This window comes from Sapajus apella, unplaced genomic scaffold, assembly GCF_009761245.1.
Source record: "Sapajus apella isolate SASKATOON/1434 unplaced genomic scaffold, GSC_monkey_1.0 scaffold25, whole genome shotgun sequence".
Classification (NCBI taxonomy): Eukaryota; Metazoa; Chordata; class Mammalia; order Primates; family Cebidae; genus Sapajus; species Sapajus apella.
The window spans coordinates 20,980,407-21,006,441 of record NW_022436965.1 but is presented as its reverse complement, the minus strand read 5'-3'; the positions used below and the strand labels follow the sequence as shown (position 1 = coordinate 21,006,441).

The 26,035-nt window shown below is 38.9% G+C and overlaps 1 protein-coding gene across 3 annotated transcripts in view; it reads left to right on the top strand.

Annotated features, from left to right (window-relative positions):
• Positions 1 to 25,801, top strand: part of XCL1 (X-C motif chemokine ligand 1) — a 169,024-nt gene extending 143,223 nt beyond the window's left edge. The window contains exons 5-8 of one of the 3 annotated variants that reach the window (XM_032291459.1): positions 20,763 to 20,924; positions 21,036 to 21,185; positions 24,464 to 24,578; positions 25,448 to 25,801. In XM_032291459.1, coding sequence (XP_032147350.1) covers positions 21,125 to 21,185; positions 24,464 to 24,578; positions 25,448 to 25,616 — 345 coding nt within the window. In that variant the 5' untranslated portion in view covers positions 20,763 to 20,924; positions 21,036 to 21,124 and the 3' untranslated portion in view covers positions 25,617 to 25,801. Of the gene's footprint in view, positions 1 to 18,698; positions 20,925 to 20,953; positions 21,186 to 24,463; positions 24,579 to 25,447 lie in introns of those variants that run through there. The other 2 variants (XM_032291460.1, XM_032291461.1) reach the window with 2 other exon arrangements.
• The last annotated feature ends 234 nt before the right edge of the window (positions 25,802 to 26,035 follow it).

Below are 26,035 nucleotides of genomic sequence, written 5' to 3'. Positions count from 1 at the left end.
ACTGGCTAGGGTGGAGAGGTAGAAGGCAGGGTGGGGAGATGAGTGGTATTGTCTATCAAAGGGTCCTAAGGCCGTCTTGGGGATTCCTGGCAATGAGCTCTCGGGCTAGGATTGGGAGGCTGGGTGGGAGGTGTGGAGTAGAGGGATGGGGTTGGGGGACTCCTGCCAGATGGAGAGGCCCTAGATGCAGCCTCAGCTTCCCACAAGTTCTCTAGGTGCTATCAGTATGGGAATGCAACTCCTGAGCATCCAGTACCCACACTCAGAACTTTCGCCTTCTACTTCCAAGGCCACTTTCATGGATCCCTATTTTTTTAAAAAAAACAACATGGGGTAGGACCCCTCTTATAGATAGAGTGAAACTAGAGCAAACCTCTTGATGTGTTCAGTTGTGCATGACCAAGCATCTCCATGGAATTTCAAAAGATGGCAGCTGCACAATCTGTGCTGATACCTCTGTCTGAATTTCAGCCCACACCATGCAGTATTTGCATGATGTTCATGTGAGCATCACCCTCAGTGCGGGTGGGCATGGGGCACTAAGAATGAAAGATGAATGTATGGCTCTGACTATGTGTCTTTGTATTCCAGAGCCAAAAATAAATATCCTGCAGGGTGCTTGCTTTACTGTGCAGGCATCCTTTTAATTTTTGGTGTCACTCATCAAGTGTTGAGAGTAATGATTATTTATAGTGTTTATTGCTGTCTTTGGCATTGTGCTGCTTCAATATTCCTGGTGGGGGAAGGGAAGAATATTGTGGAGAGGAGTGGGTATAAGAAGAAACTGGCTAAGGATCTTAGAGCTTGAGGATGGAAGGAACCTTAAAGAGCATTTCTTCTCATCTTTTCTCTCCTTTTCTGGTAAGTGGTCCTGCAGACTCTGTCCAAACACATTCAGTGACGCATAATTTACTGATTCTCAAGTAAACCTGTTTCCTTTCTGGACAATTGCAATGGGAGAAAATAATTTATAGGGTTATGCTGAAATATGCTTTCTTCTATTCTCAATTCTTTGGTTTCAGTTATATCCTAAAGGTATTATCTCTAGATGGATCAACCCTACATGATGCATTCAAAAGACATTGTCAAAATAGTCCTACTGTTGCCTACAGGGATTAAATCAGAGTTTTAGGCATGGTAGAAAATTAAATTTCTCTAAGAAGCAGTCTTGTAGATACCCTTTAGGACTTGTATTAGAGGAAGTTTTAGTAGGACCTGCAAAATGGTAAAAAAAAAGAAAAAATGGAATCCCAGATAGCAATGGGATCTATACAATTCAGGAATATTTTAAAAATCCTTAAGACAATGTATGAAGGACCCATTTATTGCCCACATATTATGCCAGACATAGTTCTGGGGCTGTGTCTACAGTGGTAAACACAATAGGCAAAGTACCTGCCTTCCTGAAGCATATCTCAAATGAGCACAAGACCCCAAATCAAATCAGTAAACTAGTCAGTATCATAACACGATAAACACTATAAAGAAAATGAATAGGGCAAAGAGACAGACAGCAGCTCTGTGTTTATCTGTAATTTTGAAATAGGAAAACATATCAAATTTTTTTTTGTGAGTTAAATTTTGGGAATATAGTTATGGAATCTTTCCCTCATCCAGGTGTAATAAAGATATTCTCCTATGTGTTCCTTCTTTCCCTTCCTTTCCTCCTTCCTTCTTTTCTTCCTTCCTACCTTCCTTCCTTTCTTCCTTTCTTCCCTCCTTCCTTCTTTCCCCTTTTCCCCTCCTTTCCTCCTTCCTTTCTTCTTCCCCCCTTCCTCCTTCCCTTCTTTCCTTCCTCTTGCATTTAATTTATCAGAAGCCTATTTTTGTATGTGGTGTGAGGTAGGAATCTTATTTTATTTTTCTCTGTAAAATAAGCAAAAGTTTCCAACAACACATTCTGAATGATATACCTTATTCTCATCTGATCATAGTTTATATATGTACATACATACACACATATGTATGTGTGTATATATATATGCATAATTTATAAACATGATTCTGAGCTTTCTGTTGTTCTGGTTGTTAATCTCTAAATTAGCACTATTGTGTTTTTTATTAGCACAGCTCTATCTTATGTCTTAATACAGCTAGTGCTCAACTTACGACCACGGTTGGGACCACGGACCGGTCGTAACACGCTTTGGTCGTAAGTTGAGTAGGCTATATGTACAGTTGAAATGGTGCACGTGGAGATGGTAGTGCCGCCGGAAGCTGGTCCGCACTGTCGTACGCCCAGCTGGGCAACATTTGCGCTGCCAGATGCGGAGCAGTCATGGCTAGCGTTTGTGGTTGTAAAGTCAAATGGTCGTAAGTTGCATAGGTGGTAAGTTGATCAATACCTGTATTTGATAGGGCAAATCTTTACTCTTGGTTTTTCTTTTCCCAGCTTGTTTTAGCTGTCTGTGAATATTTTTGTGCCATATAAATTTAAAAATTTGATTAGAAAGTTTCTTCCAAAAACTCTATGGAAATTTTAACTGGAATTGCATTGAATAGTAGACTAATTTGGGGAAAACTAACATCCTTACAATGTTTGTCATCTGGTTCATAAATATTTATGTCTTTTTTTGCCTTTTAATAGAGCCAAATATTTCTTTTATATTAATACAATATAAATATGAAGCAGAATGCAAAATCATCACAAATTTTCAGATAAGTCATGAAGTTTCAACGAACTGTTACACTTCCAGTGTATTATAACTCCTTCTTACCAAGACTTTCCTTTAGGAGAGATCTCTCTCCTCTGCCCTTGAGACTTAGCTGGACAAGTTTTGCCCATGTACATAGTCCTGCAAGCACACTCTCTCATGAGTGGTTAAGTAGGTGGCTACTGGAATCAGATCAGTTGGATTCAAATCCCTAATCAATCATTTGTTAGCTGTGTAACCCTGGACAAGTGCCTTAATCTCCCCAAATTCTTAGTTTTGTCAGTAACACAATGAAGAATCCAATAAGAGAATGTGTGTCAAATGCTTAGCAGAGTGCTAGAGATGGAGTAAGTGCTGAATAAATGTTAGTGACTATTATAAGCAATTTTCAGCTATTCTTGCTATGCTGTATCACATGTGCATGTGACTGTACCTGTCAATAAAAAAAGAGAAGAAATGTTTGCCCTATCAAACATTAAATAAGCTTTCTGAGGCAACTGCAATCTAAAGCTATTCCTTGTTCACTTCAAATGCATAATTATTTAAAAAAATCAAATGTGTGAGGTTAGTCTCAACAAACAAAAAACTAAAACAGGCTACAAAAGAATAAAATTGAGGCATCTGGTAGCAGAGAAGTGGATACAATATTAAGTTTTTAATAGAAACAAGGTAAAAGCTTTGCAATGGGAATTGTGAGTGATTTTGTGGCCTGAGTTAGTATATCCGAAGTGAAAGAAGAGACCAAGAGGTTGAGAGAGAAATTCTGTAGTTATTACATAGCATAGTTTTCACTACTCTTGGTTTGGGGCAAGGGCAGAAGCAGCAGGAAGGGAGGGTTGAAGCGTGTTTTATTATAAAGTTAAGCTGCAGTTGATCAGGAAACCACAATGTTGAAGACATTCTCGTGAAGGAACTGTTTAAGGTAACACCAAGAGCAAGTAATAATACTAAAGTCAGTGAAAGTGACTGCCAATGCAGGAGCTACTTCTTGACTTACCTAAAAAGTTGATGTCCCACTCCCACTAAGGGGGATCGGGGTCCACAGATATCGGCTCTTAGGAGAAGTCAACTTTACTGCCACTGGAACTTTGAATAAACATCCAAGGTTAAATCAAATACTAACCAGTAGTAGTTTAAAGAGGAGGAAGACTCAGGCTATGCCTGGGGAGGTTTCATTTTAATTTTGAAATCAACAGTTATCTAAAAAAATTTTTCCAACATAAAGGCAGGTAGTTTATGTCTAATGGCTGTTTATAAAACTCTTAACTAAATCATGTTTTTATAAAAAATGTGTAATTATGATGGGCTGTAACAAGGTATTATTTATTACTTCTTTCTCTTATCCATACCAGGCAACAGTTTAACTGTAGACCAAATTGCTAATACGATTAGTTCCTGGTGGAAATAATGAAATTGAAAATGCAAAGAATCAGGAGTACATAACGAGTTTCTAGGGGAATGCATTTATGAATTCAAATTTTTAAGAGAATAGCAAATATATATAGTTGATACATTAGATATTATACTAAGTGTTAAACTTTCCACTGGATCATTCCCATTAGCATCCAAACTTGATATTTTTTCTCTCATGTAAGATGCAAAATAAACGAAACATCCTCCTTGACTCCACTTCCACTTCAGCTACAGTCCTTTTACCCTTAAGCCTCTATAGTGATGCTTATGGGGCAACGGTAGTCTAAAATTATTCTCTTTAAAGAGTTGTCATTAATTCCTCTCCCAGGTCTTCTCAACCCTTCTTCAAAGGTTTCTGCTCTTACCAATCCACTGACACTTTTTCCCTTGTGGTCATTCTGTGGCAGCCATGCTGTCAAATCCAACTATTTCTAATTTCTGACAAATCTACAACATTTGGCAAATTTGCTCACTGTATTTCTACAAACACGCTCCTGCCTTGACTTTCATGATACCACACAAGATTGGTTTTTCTTCTGTGTTTCTATCTACTTCCCAGTTTTCCTTGCTGGTTCCTCCTCCTCTTCCCAATCTGTATCCAAGGCTCAGTCCTGAATCTCTTGTTTTTTTTGGTCAACTCTACCTACATGCCTTGCCCATTATTAAGGCTTTAATATAAGCTGATGCCACATATAAGCTGATGACTCCAAAATTATTATTTCCAGCTTAGACATGTCCTCTGGATTCCTGACCCAGATATCTGTCTACTTGACATTTTCATGTGGACGTCTACTAAGCACTTAATATGACCGAAACAGAGCCCCTAAATATTCTCCCTGAAACCAGTAACTACTATATTTTCCCACTTCAGTTAATGGCAACACCTTTCTTCCAGGTGCTCACATCAAAAACCTTGGTCTCATCCAAGCCTTGGTCTCTCTTCATTGTCTAACATCCTGCACCCAGTTTGTCAGCAAATCATGTCAGTTCTACCTTCAAAATAAACCAGCATTTGAGCCTTCCTCATTGGCCCTCTGGTTCAATGGGAGGTAATAACCTCCTAAGGGGTCTCCCTGTGTCTATCTTAGCCCTCTGCAATCTACTATTAGCACAGCAGACAGATAAACCTGTTGAAGCATAGGTCAGATTGTATTACATCTCCTCACACATTTTCCCAATGTCTTCATTTCTCACTCAGAGTAAAAGACAAAGTCTTACCAACAATCTATAAGGGTTAGAATGGCCTTGCTCCCTGTCACCTCTCTGCCTTCATTTTTTACCACTTCTCTCCTTTGATTTCTCAAACCATCTACTTTGGACATCTTGAATAATTCTTGAATACATCTGACACATTCTTGCCTCGAGGCCTTTGAACTTGCTGTTTCCTTTGCTTTCCTGGAGTGCTGCTCCCCCAGATAGCTGTGCGGCTAACTCCCCCATTCCCTCTAGTTCTTTTCCCTAAAGTCATCTACTCATTGAGGCCTGTTTTCCAGCTACCTTATCTAAAATCTCAGTGACTCCCTCCCCAATATCTCATCCTCCCCCTCTATCCTTTCTTTTTTTTCTCTTTAATACATAATGACTTCCTGGTTTATAATATACTTACATAAATATAATAAATTTTACTTATATAATCCTGTTGATTAACTTTCCTTTCCATCAGAATGTTTGCTCCATGAATTCAAAGATTTTGCTTGTTCTGTTCACTCCTGTAGCCCTGGTTCTTAGAAATAACAGCTGACATGTTATAGGCCTCAATAAATATTTGTTGCATAAATGAATTAAACCAAATGTAGACAAAGAGAAATGATTTCTTAGAACTCTATCCTACCATTGTTCTCTGTAAACATACATTTAAAAATAATTCTTTTATCCTTTCAAGTGGAATAATTTTTATCATTCTTAGCCACAGCACCATTATAATCTTTAGCAACCAGAATTTTCAAACACTGAAATATGACAGCATCAGTGTTACCTAACTGTACCATATTTTAATCAGTCATTTATTGAGTACCCATTTTGTTCCTAGAACTGGGTATTTGGTGAACTGTTACTGGAATAGAGATATTTGGAGACAAACATCTCTCTTATTTGCCAACTGTGTGATGACCCCATGCAGTCACAAAATCTCTGGGGCTCAATTTCTTCCTCCTTTAATAGAGACAATAACACGCTCTCCTCCAAGTTGTGGAAAGATGTATGAAACTTCAATCTATGCATAAGTGCACACTTCTTGATACTTTCACCACAAGAAAAGCAACTTCATTAGAAAGAATAGTTTTTCTGGTATTAACATAAGTTTTATCTCATACGCTTTTGCAAGCATTACAGATGTTGCTGCCCATCGTTGCCTGCTGGGTGGGTAGAGAAGGGAGTTGTACTTGTTAGGGAAGATTATACCAGAAGGATATTATTTTAACATGCAGGAGAAGCCTTAACTGACTCTACACAGATGCAGAGCCACTAACAACAATAATAATTTACCCTTTACAATATTTTACTGCATACAAAGCACTTTCTCATGCCTTATTTCATTTTGAAATCATATTTGGCAGGCAGGATTTATATGATCTCGTTCATTTTTTAGAGGAGAAATTGAGGCTTCATTTAAGTGACTTGTCTGAGATGATGCAGTGGGCCAGTGGTGGAGCTAAGACTGTATTCCTGATTCTTTGAATAACTGTCTTTGGAGTATCTGATGCTCCTTTATTAGTAATTCTGTCAGCTGGGTGAGGGCCTAACTACAGTTCACTTTACTGGCATCTACTCATTGTGATGTTGGTGTTTTTGCCCAGAGTTCAAGCTTTCATGCCCTCCAAAACACCCTTCTCATTATTTTGGAAGGGTCCTCTGAGGCCGACAGAGAAATGCAGAAAACCACACAGAAGTCTGAGCTCTTTTTTACATTCTCTTAGGTACCTGGTAGGATGACTAGAATGTCCATGCTTCATGAGTACCCAAAGAAGAAGCAGAGCCTTGAAACAGAAAATGACAGATCAACAAATCCTCTTCAAGAGTCTGTTATGTGCCTGATACTGAAGGGAGACAGGCAAGATTGGAGCACTAATTTTGGTTGAATGGCTAACAGCCTCATCTAATTCTCTTACCTGCTATTTAAGTTCATTACTACTCTGCTTAAGCTCCTTAGCAGACTTCAGTGCCCCAAACACATTGAGGTTAAAATCTACATGTGTTGGTTAACAAGGTGAAGTTTTTTGCTCTCTGGCTTCTTCCTACCTTTGTTGCCTTAGAGCTCACATCAAACCAGCTTGCTTGCCTCATTGGTATCCAGGCACTTGATTTCTTCATCTTCTCGATGTCATTAGACTTTGCCTTTGCCGGGAATCCTGGGGCACTCTTGTTTCCTCCTTTATCTGGCTAATCTCTACTCATCCTTTAAGGCTTGTCTGGGTCATCAATCCTCTATAATTACTTTTCTGTCCTGCTCTTACCCACTGGGAGAGATGCCCCTTCTCTGTGGTCCCACACAACTCTTTGCTTTTTTCAAATACTGCATTATCACTCTGTGTTGCAGCTGCTTTCTTGACTCACCCTCTGTCCCCAGTGCTGGCACTGGGTATGGAATTGTTAGATGCTCCATAAGGCATCTTCTGGATGAATTAACGAAATATGAGTGAATTGTTGTCAAATATGAAGAAATGATTGGCAAAGCAATTTTTATTATTTATTTTTATTTTTATTTTTTGAGATGGAGTCTCGCTCTGTTGCCTAGGCTGGAGTGCAGTGGCATGATCTCAGCTCACTGCAATCTCTGCCTCTTGGGTTCAAGTGATTCTTGTGCCTCAGCCCCCAGGTAGCAGGGATTACAGGCACATGCTACCATGCCCCGCTATTTTTTTGTGTGTGGCAAAGCAATTTTAATTTCCTCCACAGCCTATGATATAAAAGATGGAACTCAGCATGCAATGAATATTCAGATGCATGACCTCAACTCTCAGTTTGGCTCTTATGTCCCTCTCGACTTTTGTGCTTGATAGGACTTAAGTCTTAGCCTGACACCAAGAAGGTGACAAGAATCCTTGCTCGTAGAATGGAGCTATGGCATGCATCCACAGCAGTGTCCCATAAAGCCTATGTGAAAGTAGCAGCTATGTGAGTATGTGGGTGTCAGGGGCAATAGTTTGCTTTTGCCACATGTACCCACACAGAATACTGTACACAGAGCACACACTGAATTAAAATGCTGGAACCCTGCCTCAGGTGGGGAAGCTGAATGAAGACAGAATCAAAATGTGAGCCTTATGTGGTGGCAAATGGAGAAAAGATCAGCTTTTCCACTCACACAGGGGCTCACCCAGACCACTGATTTCTCTTGCATAGCCTATCCTAGGCAGACGGCCCCCTCTCCAGCCTGCTGGTTAGGTGGCTGCACTGGTGATCCCACACCCAGGGGAATCTCCAGTTCAGAACCTTAGAGTCACCCATGGAAAGTCTAATGACTAAGATTTTAAGTCAGAGAACAGCAAAGGGTGAGAAACTTGGGGGCCGAGAGGCAGGACAGAGACTTCCTCCTCTGTCTTCAGCTTTCCTCCCCTCAGCGCTCTCAAAACAGAAATTATTTCTCACCTGCTCCACTGCCTCCCCCCAGCCTCAGCTTTAGGATGGTCTACCACAAACATTCTGTCCTGACTGCTAGTGGAGAAACCACCAACCTTTCTGCTGTCAGGCACCACGCAGGGGAAGATTCAGCCTGGGTCAGACCCACCACCGCCAAAAATCATGTTGATCTTTGGCTGGCCAGAGTGAAGAGAGAATGAGGCTGACGAGGGAGCTCTGGAAAAGACACATTGCCTCTTGCCTCTTGTGGGTGTGAATGTAAGCAGGGGGAAAAGACATTGGTCATCGGGAAACTTAGCTTGGGAGATCTTTGAGGATGGGAACCAATTGTCCTCTGTAACTCTGAGCCTGCCACTGGCGTAATCCCCAGCAGTGGTGGTCATTCAAAAATGTGGAATACATCATTGAATAAAGGAAGGAGGGGATATGGGATTATTCCCCAGAAGGTAACTGAATGCTTGCTAGCTCATGGTGGCAGAGAGGAAATAACTTTCTCTTTGTATTTTTTTCCTAAGGGGTCAAAGGAGAAGCAGGAATGCTCAATTATCTCCTGTAAGTAACAACAAGGAGCTTGCAGCATGAGAAAATGTCGAACTGCTTTGTAGATGCCATTTAGCACTAGGAACAAGCTATTTTTAAGTCATGATTAACACGTAACTTGGCTAGGAGACAACTTCTTCAAGGGCTGCTGGCCTGGGTACTGAGTAATAGTCTTATTTATTACCCATGGGCAGGGCAACTGCACTCACAGGTGGAGTAGACCATCCTAACTATGGTTTGACTTGAGGGAAGGGTGATCCAGGCAGAGGAAACAGCATGTGAGAAGGCCTGAAGTATGACAAAGCAGCATCTTAATAAATGAGGAAGAGTCGATGAAACTTAGCCAATAGTACTAGAAGACCTAAACAAAGTGAGAAGTGTAGTAATTATTTCTATTTCACCTAATTTGATGGAATCATGGGTGAACTTTTAGGGCGAGGTATCTGCAAATCAGAGCTTTGGCTTAGAATTAAGGCTTTTGAGGCCACCTCCGCTCTGCCCCTGCACCCTTCTTTGCCCTCACCCATCATAACATTACAGAAAGGATACTGCCACTTTTGATTCTTTCTGGAATAAGCAAATCTCCAGATTGCCTCAATTTTATTGACAGAAGGAAAGCAGGGGGTGGGGGGGCTGCTTTAACAGTGTCTGTCTGTTACCTGCTGAATCCAATGATCTCAATTTGAGTTCCAAAATGTGCCTTCTTGGTTCTCCTTGCTTTGTTTTCAGTTTTGTTTGTGGGTTTCTTTGGTCTTTGATAAGTTAGTTTTATTGGATACCTCCTGTTTGTCTGCTTGGCTCTCCTTCCAATTTTCTGAAAACTACCCCATCTGCCACCCTATACAAATGTTTACCTCTGTTCCCCAGGAACCTTGAGTGGGGCTTGAGAGATTCCAGTTTCAGTCTGGCTGGGACTTTTAATAGAGAACCTGAAAAGCAGGGGGGCCGTGATGCACCATGTGTCCTATTGGAGGTAAAGAAGGCTAGCGTGCTGTCAGGGAATGTGAGATTGAAAATGAGGCCCTGGGGTCTCTGAAAGGCTCAAATCTTGCATTCAGATTGCTATCTGGGCCTGGGTACATCTCTGCTCATGGCACCTATGAGCTTCCCTTATATCCTTTTGATAATCCAGGGTATCCAGTATTTTATCTGGAGACCCTGGTTGGAGGAGACCGCAAAGAAATTCAGTCCAATTTTGATACAGAAATATGCTTTGCGGAGCTGGTTCCTGCTGCCACACTCCACTTTCGCATTCCCTCTTCAAGTAGAAACAAATCATATAGAAACAGACTCTTCCTGGTCAGGGTTTTTATTTAAATACCAAACTTCAAACGCAAAAGAGGAAAAGTTTAAGTTTTTTGGTAAATCAGGAAAAACTCCCATTCAGGTGTCCAGTCATTTAAGCAAAAGTAATTGTTTTGTTCTCCCTCTACTGAATTAAGTCACTAATTTTCCTCAAGTAACATTACTCTAAAATATTCTTTTAAGAACTTTCATTCTCAAGTGCATAAAATTTTGCATAATATTAATACTATATTAATAACATCAACTAATAAATATCGAGTGCTTAATACATACATACCAGGAAGTCTTCTAGGTGTTTTGCATGTGCTGACTAATTTGATTTTTTAGCAGCCTCATCCGGTATATTATTATTTCCATTTTATATATATAGGGAAACTGAGGCACAGAGAGGTTAAATGCATTAAGCAGCTTGCTGGAGGTCACACACTTACTAAGTGATCAAATGGATATGAACACGGCAGTTTGGTTCCAGAGCCAGGGCTCTAAACCACAACAGTAGATTACTCTTAGAGGTAGATATTCCACAAATAAACAAAATCACATTAAATTAAAACGAGTTTACATTGAGTGTTCTGGGGTCTGAAACCGTATACACATCTGGTTCTACAACTTTCATAGAGTGCCTGATTTTAAATGCTTGGGTAAATGGCTGTACGTCATGGCCTCCCCTGCAAGCCCTCAGCTTCCATGTAACACCTAGAGTGAGAAGTTAGTAAAGGAGATTAGTCTGTTTGCTAGATCATTCTTCTCTGCAGTTTTCCCCCATTCATCCTAGACTGATCTGCTGGGGCATGTAAATGACAAGTAGTCACTTTCTAGGAGGCGAAGAGCAGGCTGCCTTCCTGGGGTGCTCTTTGCTTTGGTCCAAACATTTTCAACTTTTTCCACCATTCCTTTGAGCTATCAGAAATAATTCAATCATGTTTGAGTTCTGTGATTTTGCATGAATATTATCTCCTTGGGGATATACCTGTCTGCAGAAATTTTCTTACAAACTTTAGTACATGTTCAAATAAAAAATATAGCCTTTTACAGGATACCAAAAGAAACTGTTCTTTGTGGGCCTTTGGAATGGAAATTCTGTCCTTGTAATTTCCCATGGTGATTCTAAGTGCATGGTCTTTTCCAAAGCAATTATTGGCAGTGAGCAGTAAAAGTGGTAAAATATTTTCTTTTATGTTTTAAGCCTGCTACAGTTTTAAAGAGTTTAAGTATAGGGCTTTATAGTGAAAGCAAATAATTAAATCTCCATGTTTATCTTCTGCATGCCAGATGAGGGTGCATCCCTAAATTCTTTCCCTGTTTATCTTTCCCATTTTCCCCTTTCAAAGACAAATCTTTAAACTGAACAGATGTTTTGAACTTCTACTCACATAGCCTAGCATCAGAACTTACGGAAACACGTGAGGGAGCAGATAAATTGAGACAAGGAACCTGGCTTACCTGATCCCTATGTTATCAAGGACAAGCAGTGGCTGGAGAAAGTTTGGTACATGTGACTAAGATAAGCTTCTGAGGAATGTCTGATGGTGGTCGGAGTGTAAGGACTAATGGTTTTGAAAGTATTCATCACCATCGGTGACGAAATTTCACTGCAGGTTTGGTTACTTTCAATAAACCACGTAGACTTACTGTGGCTTCCCTTAATGTGATGAAGCTAACATTCAGCACAGTGCATTCCCAGCACGACCATGCATTAGGGGTAGTGTGTGTGTGTTGTGTATTTGTGTGCATACGAGAGAGAGAAAGGGCCGGGGGAGACAATGAAGAGAGGGTAGGGGGAGAGAGCATATGGAAGACAAATTATACTACTGCTAAGAAAACAGCAGCTATATAATTTGTCTTCCATATACTTTGTCTACGGCATCCCTGTTGTTCTCTTAGGATAAATCAGGCTTTAGCAAAAGTACCAGTGCTGTTAGTAGGGTCATTTCTACCATGATTTTGTGCTACTTTATAAAAAGCAACCCTAGACTTGTTTTTAGTCCTTTTTATTGAGATGAATTCTGGTAATATAATGATTCTCATTCATGAAAACCAATAGATACCATTTATTTAACCCAGAAGTTGTACTTCTTGAAATTTGTCTAAATAAATGATTGGACAAGTGCAAAAAGATATATGGGAAAAGTTATTCTCCGCAGTGTGTTACAATGAGAACATATGGACACAACGGAGGGGAACATCACACACTGGGGCCTGTTGGAGGGTGGGAGAGCCACGGGAGGGTTAGAAGGGGGTGGTGGGATTGGAGAGGCCTAACATTAGGAGAAATACCTAATGTAGATGATGGGGGAGTGGATGCAGCAAACCACCATAGCATGTGAATACCTATGTAACAAACATGCACGATCTGCACATGTACCCCCAAACTTAAAGTATAATTTAAAAAAAGAGAAAAGTTCAGAACCACAATACACAGTATATAAAAATGTCAGGTGATGATGATAAGAGGTATGAATTACAATAAAGCAGGTTAAGAGAAACTCTGGGAATGGGGAGAAGCTGCTATTTTATAAGTAGCGATGAGAGCAGCCTACTGATAAGGCAATAGTTGATGAATTTGCTTCTAGAACCAACTCTGAAGTGCCATTCAGATTCAATTCAATATCATATACCCTTGAAGGCAATGCTTGCACTTTAAGAATTCTTCTAGGTTCTGTGCAATAGATTACCGACTAAGGCACTAAAACTAAGCCTCTGTCATCAAGAATTTATTTTTCTATTTTGCTCTACCGGAAAAAAATTGGAAAATTTTCAGTAAAGATTAAAATAAAAAATAATTTTAGTTAATCTGAAAATTAGGTAATGCATAGCACTCCATGCCCTCTTATTCTACCGTAAAAACAGTCTTGTGTTTGTGACTGATCTTTTCATTGGGAAGATGAAAATGTCTTCCAGCTTAACATCAATCATGTTTCTTCCTCCTGATATTTCAGATATGGGGAGGAGGCCAAGTATAGGAAAGCAGAGAATCATAGACCTGGCTGATTCCATAAAAATCAATCATTGTTATTCATAATAATAAAATATGCTAGATGCAGTGGTTCATGCCTGTAGTACCAGCACTTTAAGAGGCCGAGGCAGATGGATCACTTGAGCCCACAAAGATCCTGGTTAATCTGGTTTTACAGTTCAAGCAATAACAATTGAGAGATATCTGATATGGCATCAATCTTCCAGCCAGCTTCATTTTTATACAGTTAATCTTTGTATACCTTTTAAAGAAACCAGTATGTATGAAAGTAAGAGACTGTCTTCAGCGAACTTCCTGTAGGGAGCTTACGCTACAAAGATATATAGACAGGTATACAAAGTTTAGAGAAATGTATATTCTTATTGCTGAGTAGTCCATGGTTGGATAAAAAGGGAAATAATTTAAGGACCCATCAAGAGTGGTGTATCAATTAGTGGTGTATCAAAATATCTGGCAGTATAGGGCACTGTGTAGTAGCTTGGGCTTGGAGTCTGGTAGACCAGGGTTTGTATCTTTATCATTGCCAAACTTTGTGATTTTTAGTGAATTACTTAAGCTCTTTAAGTTTCAATTTTCTCATCTATAAAATGTAGACAACAGTTCTACTTATTTCATTATATTTTTTTAAGGATTAAATAAATGGGTTAATGGCCTTTTGTACTTGGCAGAAAGCCTCACACATCGGAAATGTACAATAAATCTACACCCATTGAATGCTGTAGAAAGATTGTGAAATGATATACATAGGTATATTTACCCAGAGTGCTGTTTGGAAGAGGGTCCATCTATTATGGTTAAATGGTTATTTCTGGGTAGTGGACTTTGGGTGAACTATATTTTCTTAAAAATATTTTCTATAGTGCCTGGATTTTCTTTACAGTGATCATACTGTTTTTCTAAGAGAAAATACAAGAACACTATTTTAATTTAGGGAAAAAAGGATGTGGAATTTAAGAGATGTTGTGGGCATGTTTCAAAGAAAATAATAATCACAGTAATCTTGCTTTATGTTTACCCTTTAGAAACTTGAACCTCAAGCACACCATTAGATTAATGATAATTGTATTGCTATGACAGGTCATGCTAGACCTCATCTGCTCTTTGATCTAGATTACATTTCCCAGATGCAACTTTATTCTCTATTCTCTCACTCTGTCCTTGCTTCTAGATAGGACCAGATAACTGGCTCTCACCCATTATATGGGACCAAAGAATACATGTCACTTTTAGATAAGAGTAGGTGTGCCATACTCTTTCATTCTTCATCCTGCAGCTGGAAGAAAAAGACTCCCAGGCTTTAGGAGATGGTATTATTCAGAGGTGGAAACAACCTAAATTCCTGTTTCACTTTCTGGAGGAGAGCATTCAAGACAGATAACTGATTGGGAATATCTACATTGATTTTCTTGTTAGTCTAATCTGAATGATACAATTATATATCATCTACATGAATTTACATGTGACCTTCTTCTATTCAGTTAATTACTTTGTATAATACGTCACCATTAACCTACCTTCAACTTGGGCACTTGGACATTCCAAGTAACTTACATTTAATAATGCTCCTTTCCTTTGAAATTCTCTAAGTACGTACCTAGGAGCAGGCTTTCTGGATCTTCATGGCATGCAAATGCTCAGCTTTATATGACAATGCCAAACTGCTTCTCAAAGTGTTAATACCAATTTCCAAAGCCAGAAGTAATATGTGCTGCTTCATTTCCTTGCAAAGTACTACTATCAGAGTTCTTAATTTTGACGACTTTGAATGGGAAGAAGGTGAGGGTCACACTGTGGTCCTGACTTTTGTTTTTGTAATTACTAGTGAGCTTAAGGCAAGATACTTCTGAAGAAAAAGGTAGAACTATTCAAAAACCAGAGCTAGAAATGTTGGATGTGTAAAGAAAAGAAAGCCTTTGGATCTCTATCTCATAGTCCATACAGAAATGAACACTAGAAAAATTGAAAATTTAAATGTGAAATGCAAGACTTTAACATTTTTAGTAGAAAATAGAGGTAAATCTCTTTCTGACTTTGGAGAAAGGAAGAATTTATTAAAGTACAAAAATCATTAACCACAAAATAAAATAGTACAAATTAAACTATATTAAAATTATGTATTTTTATTCATCAAAGACATCATAAATGTAGTGAAAGACATACTATGAACTGAGAAAATACTGCAACACCTATGACAAATAATTAGTGAGGCAAATATATAAAGATTCTTTACATACCAATCAGGAAAAGATACATTGCCTAATAGAAAAATTGGAAAATTATACAAACATGTTCTATAGAAGAAGAGTTCTTTATTTGGATTATACATTATGTATGATGAAATACAAAGTGACTTTTCAGATGAATTAAGATATTCAGACCAGAAAGGCATAAGAAAGAGAAGACATTGAGTTTCTTTTACTTGTACCCCTCATGTTTCTGTCCTCTTCCCTCAACAATGAATGCTTTCCTTCAAAAATTGATTTTCCCGTTCCACTGTGTGGTCACACATGCATGAGCAGAGTTGATATTCCAGAGCACTAGACTTTGCAGATATAAATTTTGATGTTTTGGGAAGGCAGAGGCTGGTGGATCATGAGGTCAGGAGATCGAGACCATCCTGGCCAACATGGTGAAACCCTGTCTACTAAAAATACAAGAATTAGCTGGGCATGGTGGCACGTGCCTGTAGTCTCAGCTACTCGGGAGGCTAAGGCAGGAGAATTGCTTGAATCAGGGAATCAGAGGTTGCAGTGAGCTGAGATTGTGCCACTGCACTCCAGCCCGGCAACAGGGTGAGACTCTGTCTCAGAAAAAAAAAAAAGTTGATGTTTACACATGCATATGCCTGCCTACACACTCTTGCACTTACACACCACATATACTTGCATTTATTCTGGATATAGAAATTGAGCAGCTCTTTTATGCCAGGTATTGTACAGGAATCTGAAGAAACGGCAGTGAAAAAGATAAAATATTCCTGGAGAAAGACAGACATTAAAAAAAATCAATAAGCAAATTGTTATATTTGAAGATACCAATGAGAATAGAACAGCAAAAATAGATCAAATGATACCAGAATGGGCATGTTTACAAAGTTTTAAATTGTGTGATCAGAGAAAGCATTTGAGCAAAGAATTGAAGGAGGTGAGGGTTTCAGTCATGCTTACATCTCAGGGAAGAGAGGATCAGGCAGAGGGAATGGGTAAATGCAAAGACTTGGAGTCAGGAGTGTAATTGACATGTCTGAGAAACAAGGTGGCCACATAGCTACAGTGATGTAAGAGGGGTAAAGAACAGCAGGGGAGGTTGTCAGAGAGTGAATGAGAGAGTCAAGCATAGGGCATAGGTACTTGTAAGCCCTTGCAAAGACTTTGAATTTAACTCGTAAGAATGGACAGCCATCGAAGGATTTTGAGTAGAGAAATGACATGATGTGACTTACATTTTCGAATGGTCACCTTGGTAGATGTGGTCACTTGAGGCAAAGGAGGAAGAGGCAAAGGTGAAAGCAGAAAGACCCGTCAGGAAGCTATTGCATGACTCCACTAATCCAAGTGAGAGATGATGGTGGCTTGGCATAGGGTGGTTTGTGGGTAGTGAGAACTGTTTAGGTTCTATTTTGAAGATAGAGAGCCCATAGTATTTGCTGATTGGGTGTAACATCTATGAGAAGGAGAGGAGTCAAGGATAAAAAATATTCATTATGACAAGTATCCCTCAACTGATTGTTGTCAACCAATGTCCACCCATTAGCAGGTCATGCCCACTTTGCACTTGGTTTCTGCTTTTTGTCTGTTATTTTATTCTTCCCCAAAAGAGATTCTAGTGTATGCTTTGACAAACTGAAAGTGAACAGTTCATTCTGAGAGTTTAACAAATTCCATGTCAGTATGCTAAATAAAAATTCAGCCATTATTCAAATTGTCAATTTGATTGAAAACAGGAGAAAGCCTCAAGCACAGTCTCCAGAGTTCACGCCTTTATTTTTTACTTCTTTTTATTAATTTTATTTTATTTAAAGAATTGAAAGATAAAATTGTATGTATTTATTGTGTACAAAACGATGTTTTAAAGCATATATACATTGTGGGATGACTAAGCCTAGCCAATCAATATATACATTACCTCACATAGCCATCATTTTTTTGTGATGAGAATACATTCATTCTCTTAGCATTTTCAAGAATACAATGTATTTTTAATTATAGTCACTGCATTGTGTAATAGATCTCTTGAAGTTATTCCTTCTGTCTAGTTAAAATACTGTATTCTTTGACCAGTATCTCCCTAACCCAACCCAACACCTTTCAACCTCCCCAGCACCTGGTAACCACCATTCTATTTTCTGTTTCTATGGAATCAACTTGTTCAGATTTTACATATGAATGGGATCATGCAGGCTGATTTCACTTAAAATAATGTCTTCCAGGCTCATCCATGTTTTGGCAAATTAATGATTTCCCCCCTTTCTTGGCTGACTAGTACTCTATTGTGTATATGTACCACATTTTCTTTATCTAGTTAGGTTGATTTGACATCTTGGCTATTATGAATAATGTTGCAATAAATATGGGAGTGCAGATGTCTCTTTGATATACTTATTTCATTTCCTTTGGCTATATACCCAGTAGTGCTATATATCCAAAGTGCTGGATCACATGGTAGTTCTATTTGTAATTTCTTGAGGAACCTCTGTTGTTTTCCATAATGTGTAGTGGTATATATCCAAAGTGGATATATATATAGCATAATATATATATAGCAGTGGTATATATCCAAAGTGCTGGATCGTATGGTAGTTCTATTTGTAATTTCTTGAGGAACCTCTGCTGTTTTCCATAATGTCTATACTAAGTTATATTCCTGCCAACAGTGTGCAAGAGTTCCCTCTTCTCCAATCCTTGCCAACACTTGTTATCTTTTGCTTTTTCCATCACAGCCATTCTAACAGGTGTAGGGTGATACCTCATTATGTTTTTTTAAAATTTAAATTTCCCAGATGATTAATGATGTTGGACTTTTTATCATATACCTTATTGCTATTTGCATGTTTTATTCTGAAAAATGTCTATTCAAGTCTTTTGCCCATTTAAAAATTGTGTTGTTTTCTTGCGAATGAGTTGCTTGAGTTCTCTATATATTTTGCATATTAACCCATTATCAGATGTATAGTTTGTAAACATTTAATCCCATTTCATAAGTTGTCTTCTCTCTCTGTCGATTGTTGTTTCCTTTGGTGTGCAGAAGCTTTTTAGTTAGATGCAATTCTATTTGTCTGTTTTTGCCTTTGTTTCCTTTATTTGCCTAGACCAATATCATGGAGAATGGCTTTATGTTTTTAGATGGTCATCTTTCACTTAATACACAATCATTGTAATTTTGGCCTTTTAAATATAATTCATTTATATAAAAACTAATTGTTGAGCGATTATTACCTACCAGGCTTTCTGCAAGTGCCAGGGGATCCAGAGATAACAAAGGAATCTCCTACTCTCAAGGAGCCTGCCATCTAGTGGGAGATACAGGAATGTAATTGAGTAGAACACAATGAGATTAGTTGCACAACAGCCTTGAGAACAGAACAAAGTTCTAAGAGAGCATAAAGGGGTGGCACAACTTAATTTTATCTAAAAAATTCAGGAAAACTTATACAGAGAGGAGGAGTTTACAAGTAACTGTGTAGGGAACTTTCATGGGCATTTCAGTTAAAGGAAACAATGTGTGAGGTATGAGAAGCATAAAAGAGGCTGGCCCATAGGGTTGACTGCACATGTATGTGTTTGTTAAGGTTTGGGAGTGTGTGAGTGAATGGTGGAAGATGAGTGTGAAGGGAAAAGCAGTACTAGTTCTTGAACATTCTTATACATGACAATGAAAGATTTGAAATAAATCCTGTAGGCAACAGAAATTAGCAAAGAGGTTCTCAGTAGGGAAATGGCATGATTAAATTGAAGTTTTACAGGGATGACTTTGGCAAAGCTGCAGATAATAGATTAGAATGGAGGAGATCCTGGTCTGGGAAACCGGTTGGTCCACTGCAATTGGCCTAACATTTGAGCAGTATGGGAAGAAAGGAGGAGACATCTTGAAGAACTACTTAGAAGATAGACTTAGTCCAGTCTGGCTGAGAATGACATGTGGGTGGATAGCAATGAGTCTAAGATGGTCCCTTTATAGCTGTATTTGGAAATTAAATGGAAGAGAACACATTACTCCATGCTAAGGAGTAATACAAGGAGAAGCAGTTTGAATGGAAGATGTGTCCAGAGCTCAAGGACTGATTGTGTAGCAAGGTAGAAATCATTAAAGAGCCAATTTGAAATTTAGAATAAAGTCTGAAAAATCAAATGCGATTAGTGGAAAGTCTCTTAGAGGTTAACCTATAACTTTTATGAAAATGTAGGAATTTATTTTCATATTCCTAATAGCAATGACAAAACCTTTAACTACACATATATTTAATAAATACATTTTATAGATACCTATGTAAAATAAAGAACAACCACTATACAGACTCAGTGACTGAAAAGTTCCAGTGCAGTCAGTATATTTGAATCCTACTGGGAGCATTGCAAATTAAAATTACATTTTGGGGAGACTATATGGCAATATATAATAAGAGCTATAAAGATGATCATATCATTTTACCCAGTAATCCTACTCCTGGCTATTAAAGGGAAGTAATTCAGTGTATATTAAGGAAATCAACCTTATAGTTCTGATTTTTTAATAAGTTATAAGAAAATGTTTAATGTGTATGTGTATATATTTATTCAAAGTAGAAACACGAAGGCTAAAAAAGGGAAGATATTTAAATTGGTATTAAAACAATATTTAAAATGACCACAATTATGAGAACACATGTATGCCAATACAGAGTCACTGGAAAAATATTAGAAATGAAAACACCAGATGGTAAGATTATAATTTTCTTTTTTATTTGAAATAAGTAGGTATAGCACAACTTTTAGAAAGCTTTTATAAGTGTGTGTGTTCAGTTGTAATAAAGCAAATATATGCATATAGACATGCTCAAGCCATTATTTAATTGTTTCTTGGGTACCTGGGGAGATTGGTTTGACGAAAGGGGAATAACTTGAATAAGGGTGGTGGAGAAAAAAGAAAGCAAAGGATTGAGAAACTCAGTGTGGCAGCAGCCTCTCTTCACCTCCTGAGAGAGTCAAAGGGTGGCACCAGGGGCTCATGATCCATGGTTGTGGAAGACCCATGTCACACTGGATGTCACATGAGGTGGGATAGAACACAGAGACCACCCCACCTCATTTCCTTTACAGTTTCCGTGCTGGGCCATGACAGTGAACAGCCTTCAGGCATGTCTACGGCAGAAGATCTATATTCAGACTGGTGGCAGGAGACAACACAACCACGTTTTCTTTTATGCATACATTTGGTTTCATTGACACATTAACCACAGGCGAAGGGGCAAAGGCCGCAAGGTTAGTATGAACAAGGAAGAGGGACTTTTTTTTAAAGAAAAATGAAAGCATCAGTATTGCAAAGATTTTCCATGATCCTACACCCACGTTGAAAGCCCCCTCTCACTACAGGAAGTGTGCTGACCATTGGAGGAATATAAGAGGTCCTCAAAGAGCCTGATCCTCACTCTCTCCCTGAACAGCTCAGCAGGACCTCAGCCATGAGACTTCTCATCCTGGCCCTCCTTGGCATCTGCTGTCTTACTGCGTACATTGCGGAAGGTAAGTCGAGAGGCTGTCTGTAAGTTAAAGGACAGGGAGGCAAGGCAGGTGGGCACACACTTTGGGTTTGACTCAGGTTTTGACTGGAGTAAATGGCTTTTCCCAGATGAACCTTAAACTTCACATGTGCAAAACAGGAATGATGGTTTTGACTGTAGGGGCCATTGTAAACTCCCAGAACAGGGAGAATTTGGTTAGTATCTGGGCTCCTACTTTTCCTAATTGGATAATTAGGGGTAAATTTCTTAACCATTCAGGGCCTGTGCCTATTTATGTATAAATTGAATAAAATAAGAGATGTGATCACCTGAGATTAAGTTTAAATAAATATTATGGCTTATTTATTCATTTAATAACATCAGATTTCCTTACAAACCGTAATTGGTTAATTAACGTTAGCTCTGGATTAGAGGTGATGATTATAAATGCATTTGTATCTTTTGTCTATTTAATATATAGTTTGATAAATCATCAGAATCTTTGAGAGTTCAGTCACAATGTGGGGATGCACTAGAGGCTGTATGTTCTGGAGCAAATCAATTTTCAACACAAAACTAAGCCCCGAATGGCTGGAAATTCAAACCTTCATACCCAGAAAATCAATATTACCTTAAAGTACATTGGGGATTCTGTTATTGCTACCATGAATATTACTATTTATGAGAAATTTTCTGGATTTGTAAGAGACCATATTATAATAAATACTAACAAATAGATCAGCACCTTACACACAGTTCAATAAACCTGCAAGACACATCCAGGTAAGATTTAGATATACTGAGCCCTTACCTGAGCATTCAGTAGATATTTCTTGAAGGATTACTTTTTCCTACAACTGGAGTAAATTTGTCAACTTATTTGTGCTCTAACTGATAGACTTACCCTTTGGACTGTGATATATAATTTAATCATGGGTCCACAAGGGAGTCCATGAATAAAGGTGGCTGGAAGTCCTTGAAATTGTGTGCCAAACAAAAAAAATTAATGATACAAAAAATCTGATTACTACACTAGGCGACATGCATTTTGCTAAGACAATGGGCATACCATTTGAGGGAGACTCAGGTCTGAGTGGGGGGAAGGAAGCTCTGTTAGAGCCTGAGAGGAACTGCAGACACTGCTGTCAGATTCCCAAGTTTTCTATTTGAGGGAGCTCAATAAGTCTCACTGGTGCCTAGCTTCTTATGTACAGAAGTAAGGCAAAACAGTCTCTGCTTTGACTCAACTCTGCAACCTGAGAGAAGGTGATGTTTTAAAGAACAGCATAGACACACAAACGTTGCTGAGAATAAGGAAAAGTCTTTGTGGTTTCAAGTATACAGTCTTGGGAGTTCATGTTAGATACTTCACAGGGAGAAATACTGTTAAAGCCCAGATTTTTCCTCTTTCACTGGCTTCAGAAACAATTCAGCATTAAAAATAAATTGGCAAAGGTAGACGGTAGGAATGTGCTGACTGGCACTGGGAGCGAAGGAAAGGAAAAGGAATGATGAGGAAAAGCAACATCCGTGAACACTCTTTGTTTAGTTCCATGCTTTAAAAAAATGCCTTCTGATAATAGCAACACGACAGAGCAAACTTGGTGGTTATCAGTGGTTACTTTAGATGCTTTTTAGCTGTCTATTTCTCTAGGAAGCAAAGGCCAGTGTCTATAGCTAAGGAGAAAATCAGCACTTAGAAACTTTGATTAGATTTTGCCCAACCCTTAACAGTATTAATTCTCCCAAGTTATTTTTCCTTTTGCAATGTAAAATGGTTCTCTAAACTTAATAGTTTAATTCCCCTTGGGCCATTACTACTGGGGATGAATATTTTAGGGCCGACTTCCTTTATATATACATTTATATGTATAAATATATATATAATATTACCTTTTACCATTTATTAATTTTTTTGAAGGAGAGTTTTTATTATTTTTATGTACAGAAAACTCAACAGTGTACATTTAACCCAGTTTAGTGGCAAGTTCTTCAGCCTTTGCTACTTCCAGCTTGGCAATGTGAGCCACAGATTTTTGACCCAGGATACTGCAGATATCATCATATCCATCATTGTAATTGGTCCTGATAGCTTCCACCAGCTTAGCCAAAGCTTCTTTGTCTTCCTGGTTAACCTGTGTGATGGTGACAGTGGTACTTCCTGTGGACTGGATGTCCCAGTCTTGCCTTCCTTCTCCTTGATAATGCAGTAAGGGAACCCCATTTTAGGACACAGGACAGGCAGAAAGATAACCAGCTTGATGGAGTCCATGCCATGTGCAATCACTACCAGCTGAGCCTTCTTGTTTTCCAGCAAGGTGGTGATGGTGCTAACACCTGGTCAAGGGACAGGTGGTTTCCTAGTGGGGACACCCCCTTTGCCAGCAGCTTTCTCCTCAGCCTGGGCCAAGAGTCTCTGCTTCTTCTTTTGCTTTGTCTTTGGTTGGTACTTGTGGATCAGGTTAAGTGGCTGAGTAGCTGTTTGGGGTCTAAGGCCTGGGTGAACCAGTTAATTGCAGATGGCACTTTCAACTGCTTATAGAGGATAGCTCTTTGCTGCTGCAACCAGATATAGTGGGGCCATTTCACTAAGCAGGTGAGGTCCCTTTTGGGCTGGATGTCCTGTCCAATGCCCTTCTTCACGATGGCAGGGGCTGGGGTCACCTTCTTTCCTTTGACCTTCTTTCTTTTCAGCATCTTGGGAGGATGGCGAATGGAGACCGTTTACCATTTAGAATGAGAACACCTTTATTTAGTCAGTGAAAAACAAGCTTCCCTCCCCCACTAAATGTTGCCTTGCCTAGATTACTCTTCACGCATTAGTCTCTCACTTATAGTAACATATTTCACTATTTGAGATGATCTTTTCTGTTTACCTGTCTGTTGCCTGGCTCCCTCATTAGAAGATGTGCTCTATGAAAACAATATAACATCTGTCTTAATAAAACATGTGGGACACAATCAGCACTGTTGTATAAAAGAATGAATGTCACTGGAGCGACTGCTAGCCGTTCCAAGAGTCTAAGTGAAAATGTACACAGACACGGGATAATACCTTGTTAACGTCTCTCAGCATGAAATTCCTGAAACAATTATATTGATTGAATTTTTAAATTAGTCAACTATTTACTAAGAATCTATCATGGGCAAGAGATTCAGGATGCCTATGAGTCAAATCTTCCCCCCAAAAGCAAATGGACTTATAGTCTCACATTCTCAGAGTAATTTAACAGATGATTGTTCCTATGATCTTGATAATTGCTTTATTTTTAATTGTCTGGTATTTTTTTCGCTCACCAGGTATAGGGAGTGAAGTCTCAGATAAGAGTGTCTGTGTGAGCCTCACTACCCAGCGACTGCCAATTAACAGAATCAAGACCTACACCATCAAGGAAGGCTCCTTCAAAGCAGTAATGTGAGTTTCCCTCCTCAGAAGCTGGGCTGGGTGGATAACTAGAGGTATAGAAATGTAGTTCATAGAAATGCTGCCCTCCTCAGGAAAAGAAGGCTAACATGGAAGAACACCTCAACTTAACCAATAACCTCTTTATTTTTCCTTATCAGTCATGTCTTTATGCAGCCCAACCAAATAGAGATTATTGCAAAAGTTTGGCTGCCAAATAAAGAATAGAAGTCTGCCTCTATTTAGCTTAGCAGAAGAGTCGGATGAATACTGTGCACAGCTCTGAGGGCTGGGTTTAGAGATGGCTGGCCCATTCAGGGTTTCCCTGCAGGCTGCACTGGAGTGGGGGTGGTTCTTAGGGTTGAGTTAGGCCGAGTGCCATGCTTTGTCAGTTGCATATTTCAAGAAAATGAGTCAATGGACAACCTATATGATGACTTTCTTCTACCAGAATCTCATTTTGAGAACTAATAACTCCTCCCAACACATAATGGCAAGCTTTACTCTAAGATATGAAAATTGAACAATCACCTTTTATTCAAAAAATAAGATGAGTATTTTTGAATTTGAAAAGGAAGAGAATATGTAATAATAGAACTAGATAGCCTCAAAGGCTTTTTGTTACATTTGGTGACATGGATGAGAAAATGAGCCTGTGAATTATGGTCAACAAGGGGCTGGATATTACTTGCAGATATTTCTGCTTTATGTTAAAATAGATGGCAGAAGAAGGGTCCTCATTTATGATTTCATGGCTCAGAAAGACTGTTTCTTGCAGTAATTTCAGCACAAGATCTCTTCATGTCTGCTCTGATCTTAACTCCTGGCCCTGAGGCTTTGAGAATGTGGCTAACTTCATTTATGTTTTCCTTGTATTACAGTTTTATTACCAAACGTGGCCTAAAAGTCTGTGCTGATTCACAAGCCAGGTGGGTGAATGACATGGTCAAGACCCTGGACAGGAAGTTCAAGACCACAAATAACATGACCCAGACCAAGCCAACAGGAACCCAGCAATCAACCAATACAGCTGTGACCATGACTGTGTAGCCTCTGGCACCATGACCCTCTCTCCAGCCAGCCAGCTCATTTCACTTTATACATTCATGGACTGAGTTTATGCTCACTTTTTATGAAAGTACTGCATGAATACAATTATTCTTTTGTATTTTTCTTTTAAATGCCTTCTGCATTCACTTATATGTTCTAATGAATAAATATTTATTATTAAGAATAATTTCCTAGGCTATTCATTGTATGTAGGGAAAGGTAGTGTATCATTTGTGTTTGATTTCTGTCCTACCTGTACCTCTTTTTGATGGTAACCGTAATGGAAGAGATTCCGGCTAGTGTTTACCAGGGGTGGAAGCTATATTAATCACTCTTAGATTCCAGCTTGTAATGGTTCTTTACACACGCGTCACAGGTTACAGCTGTGACAGTGGCAACAATTTGAGATCTATTTCAAC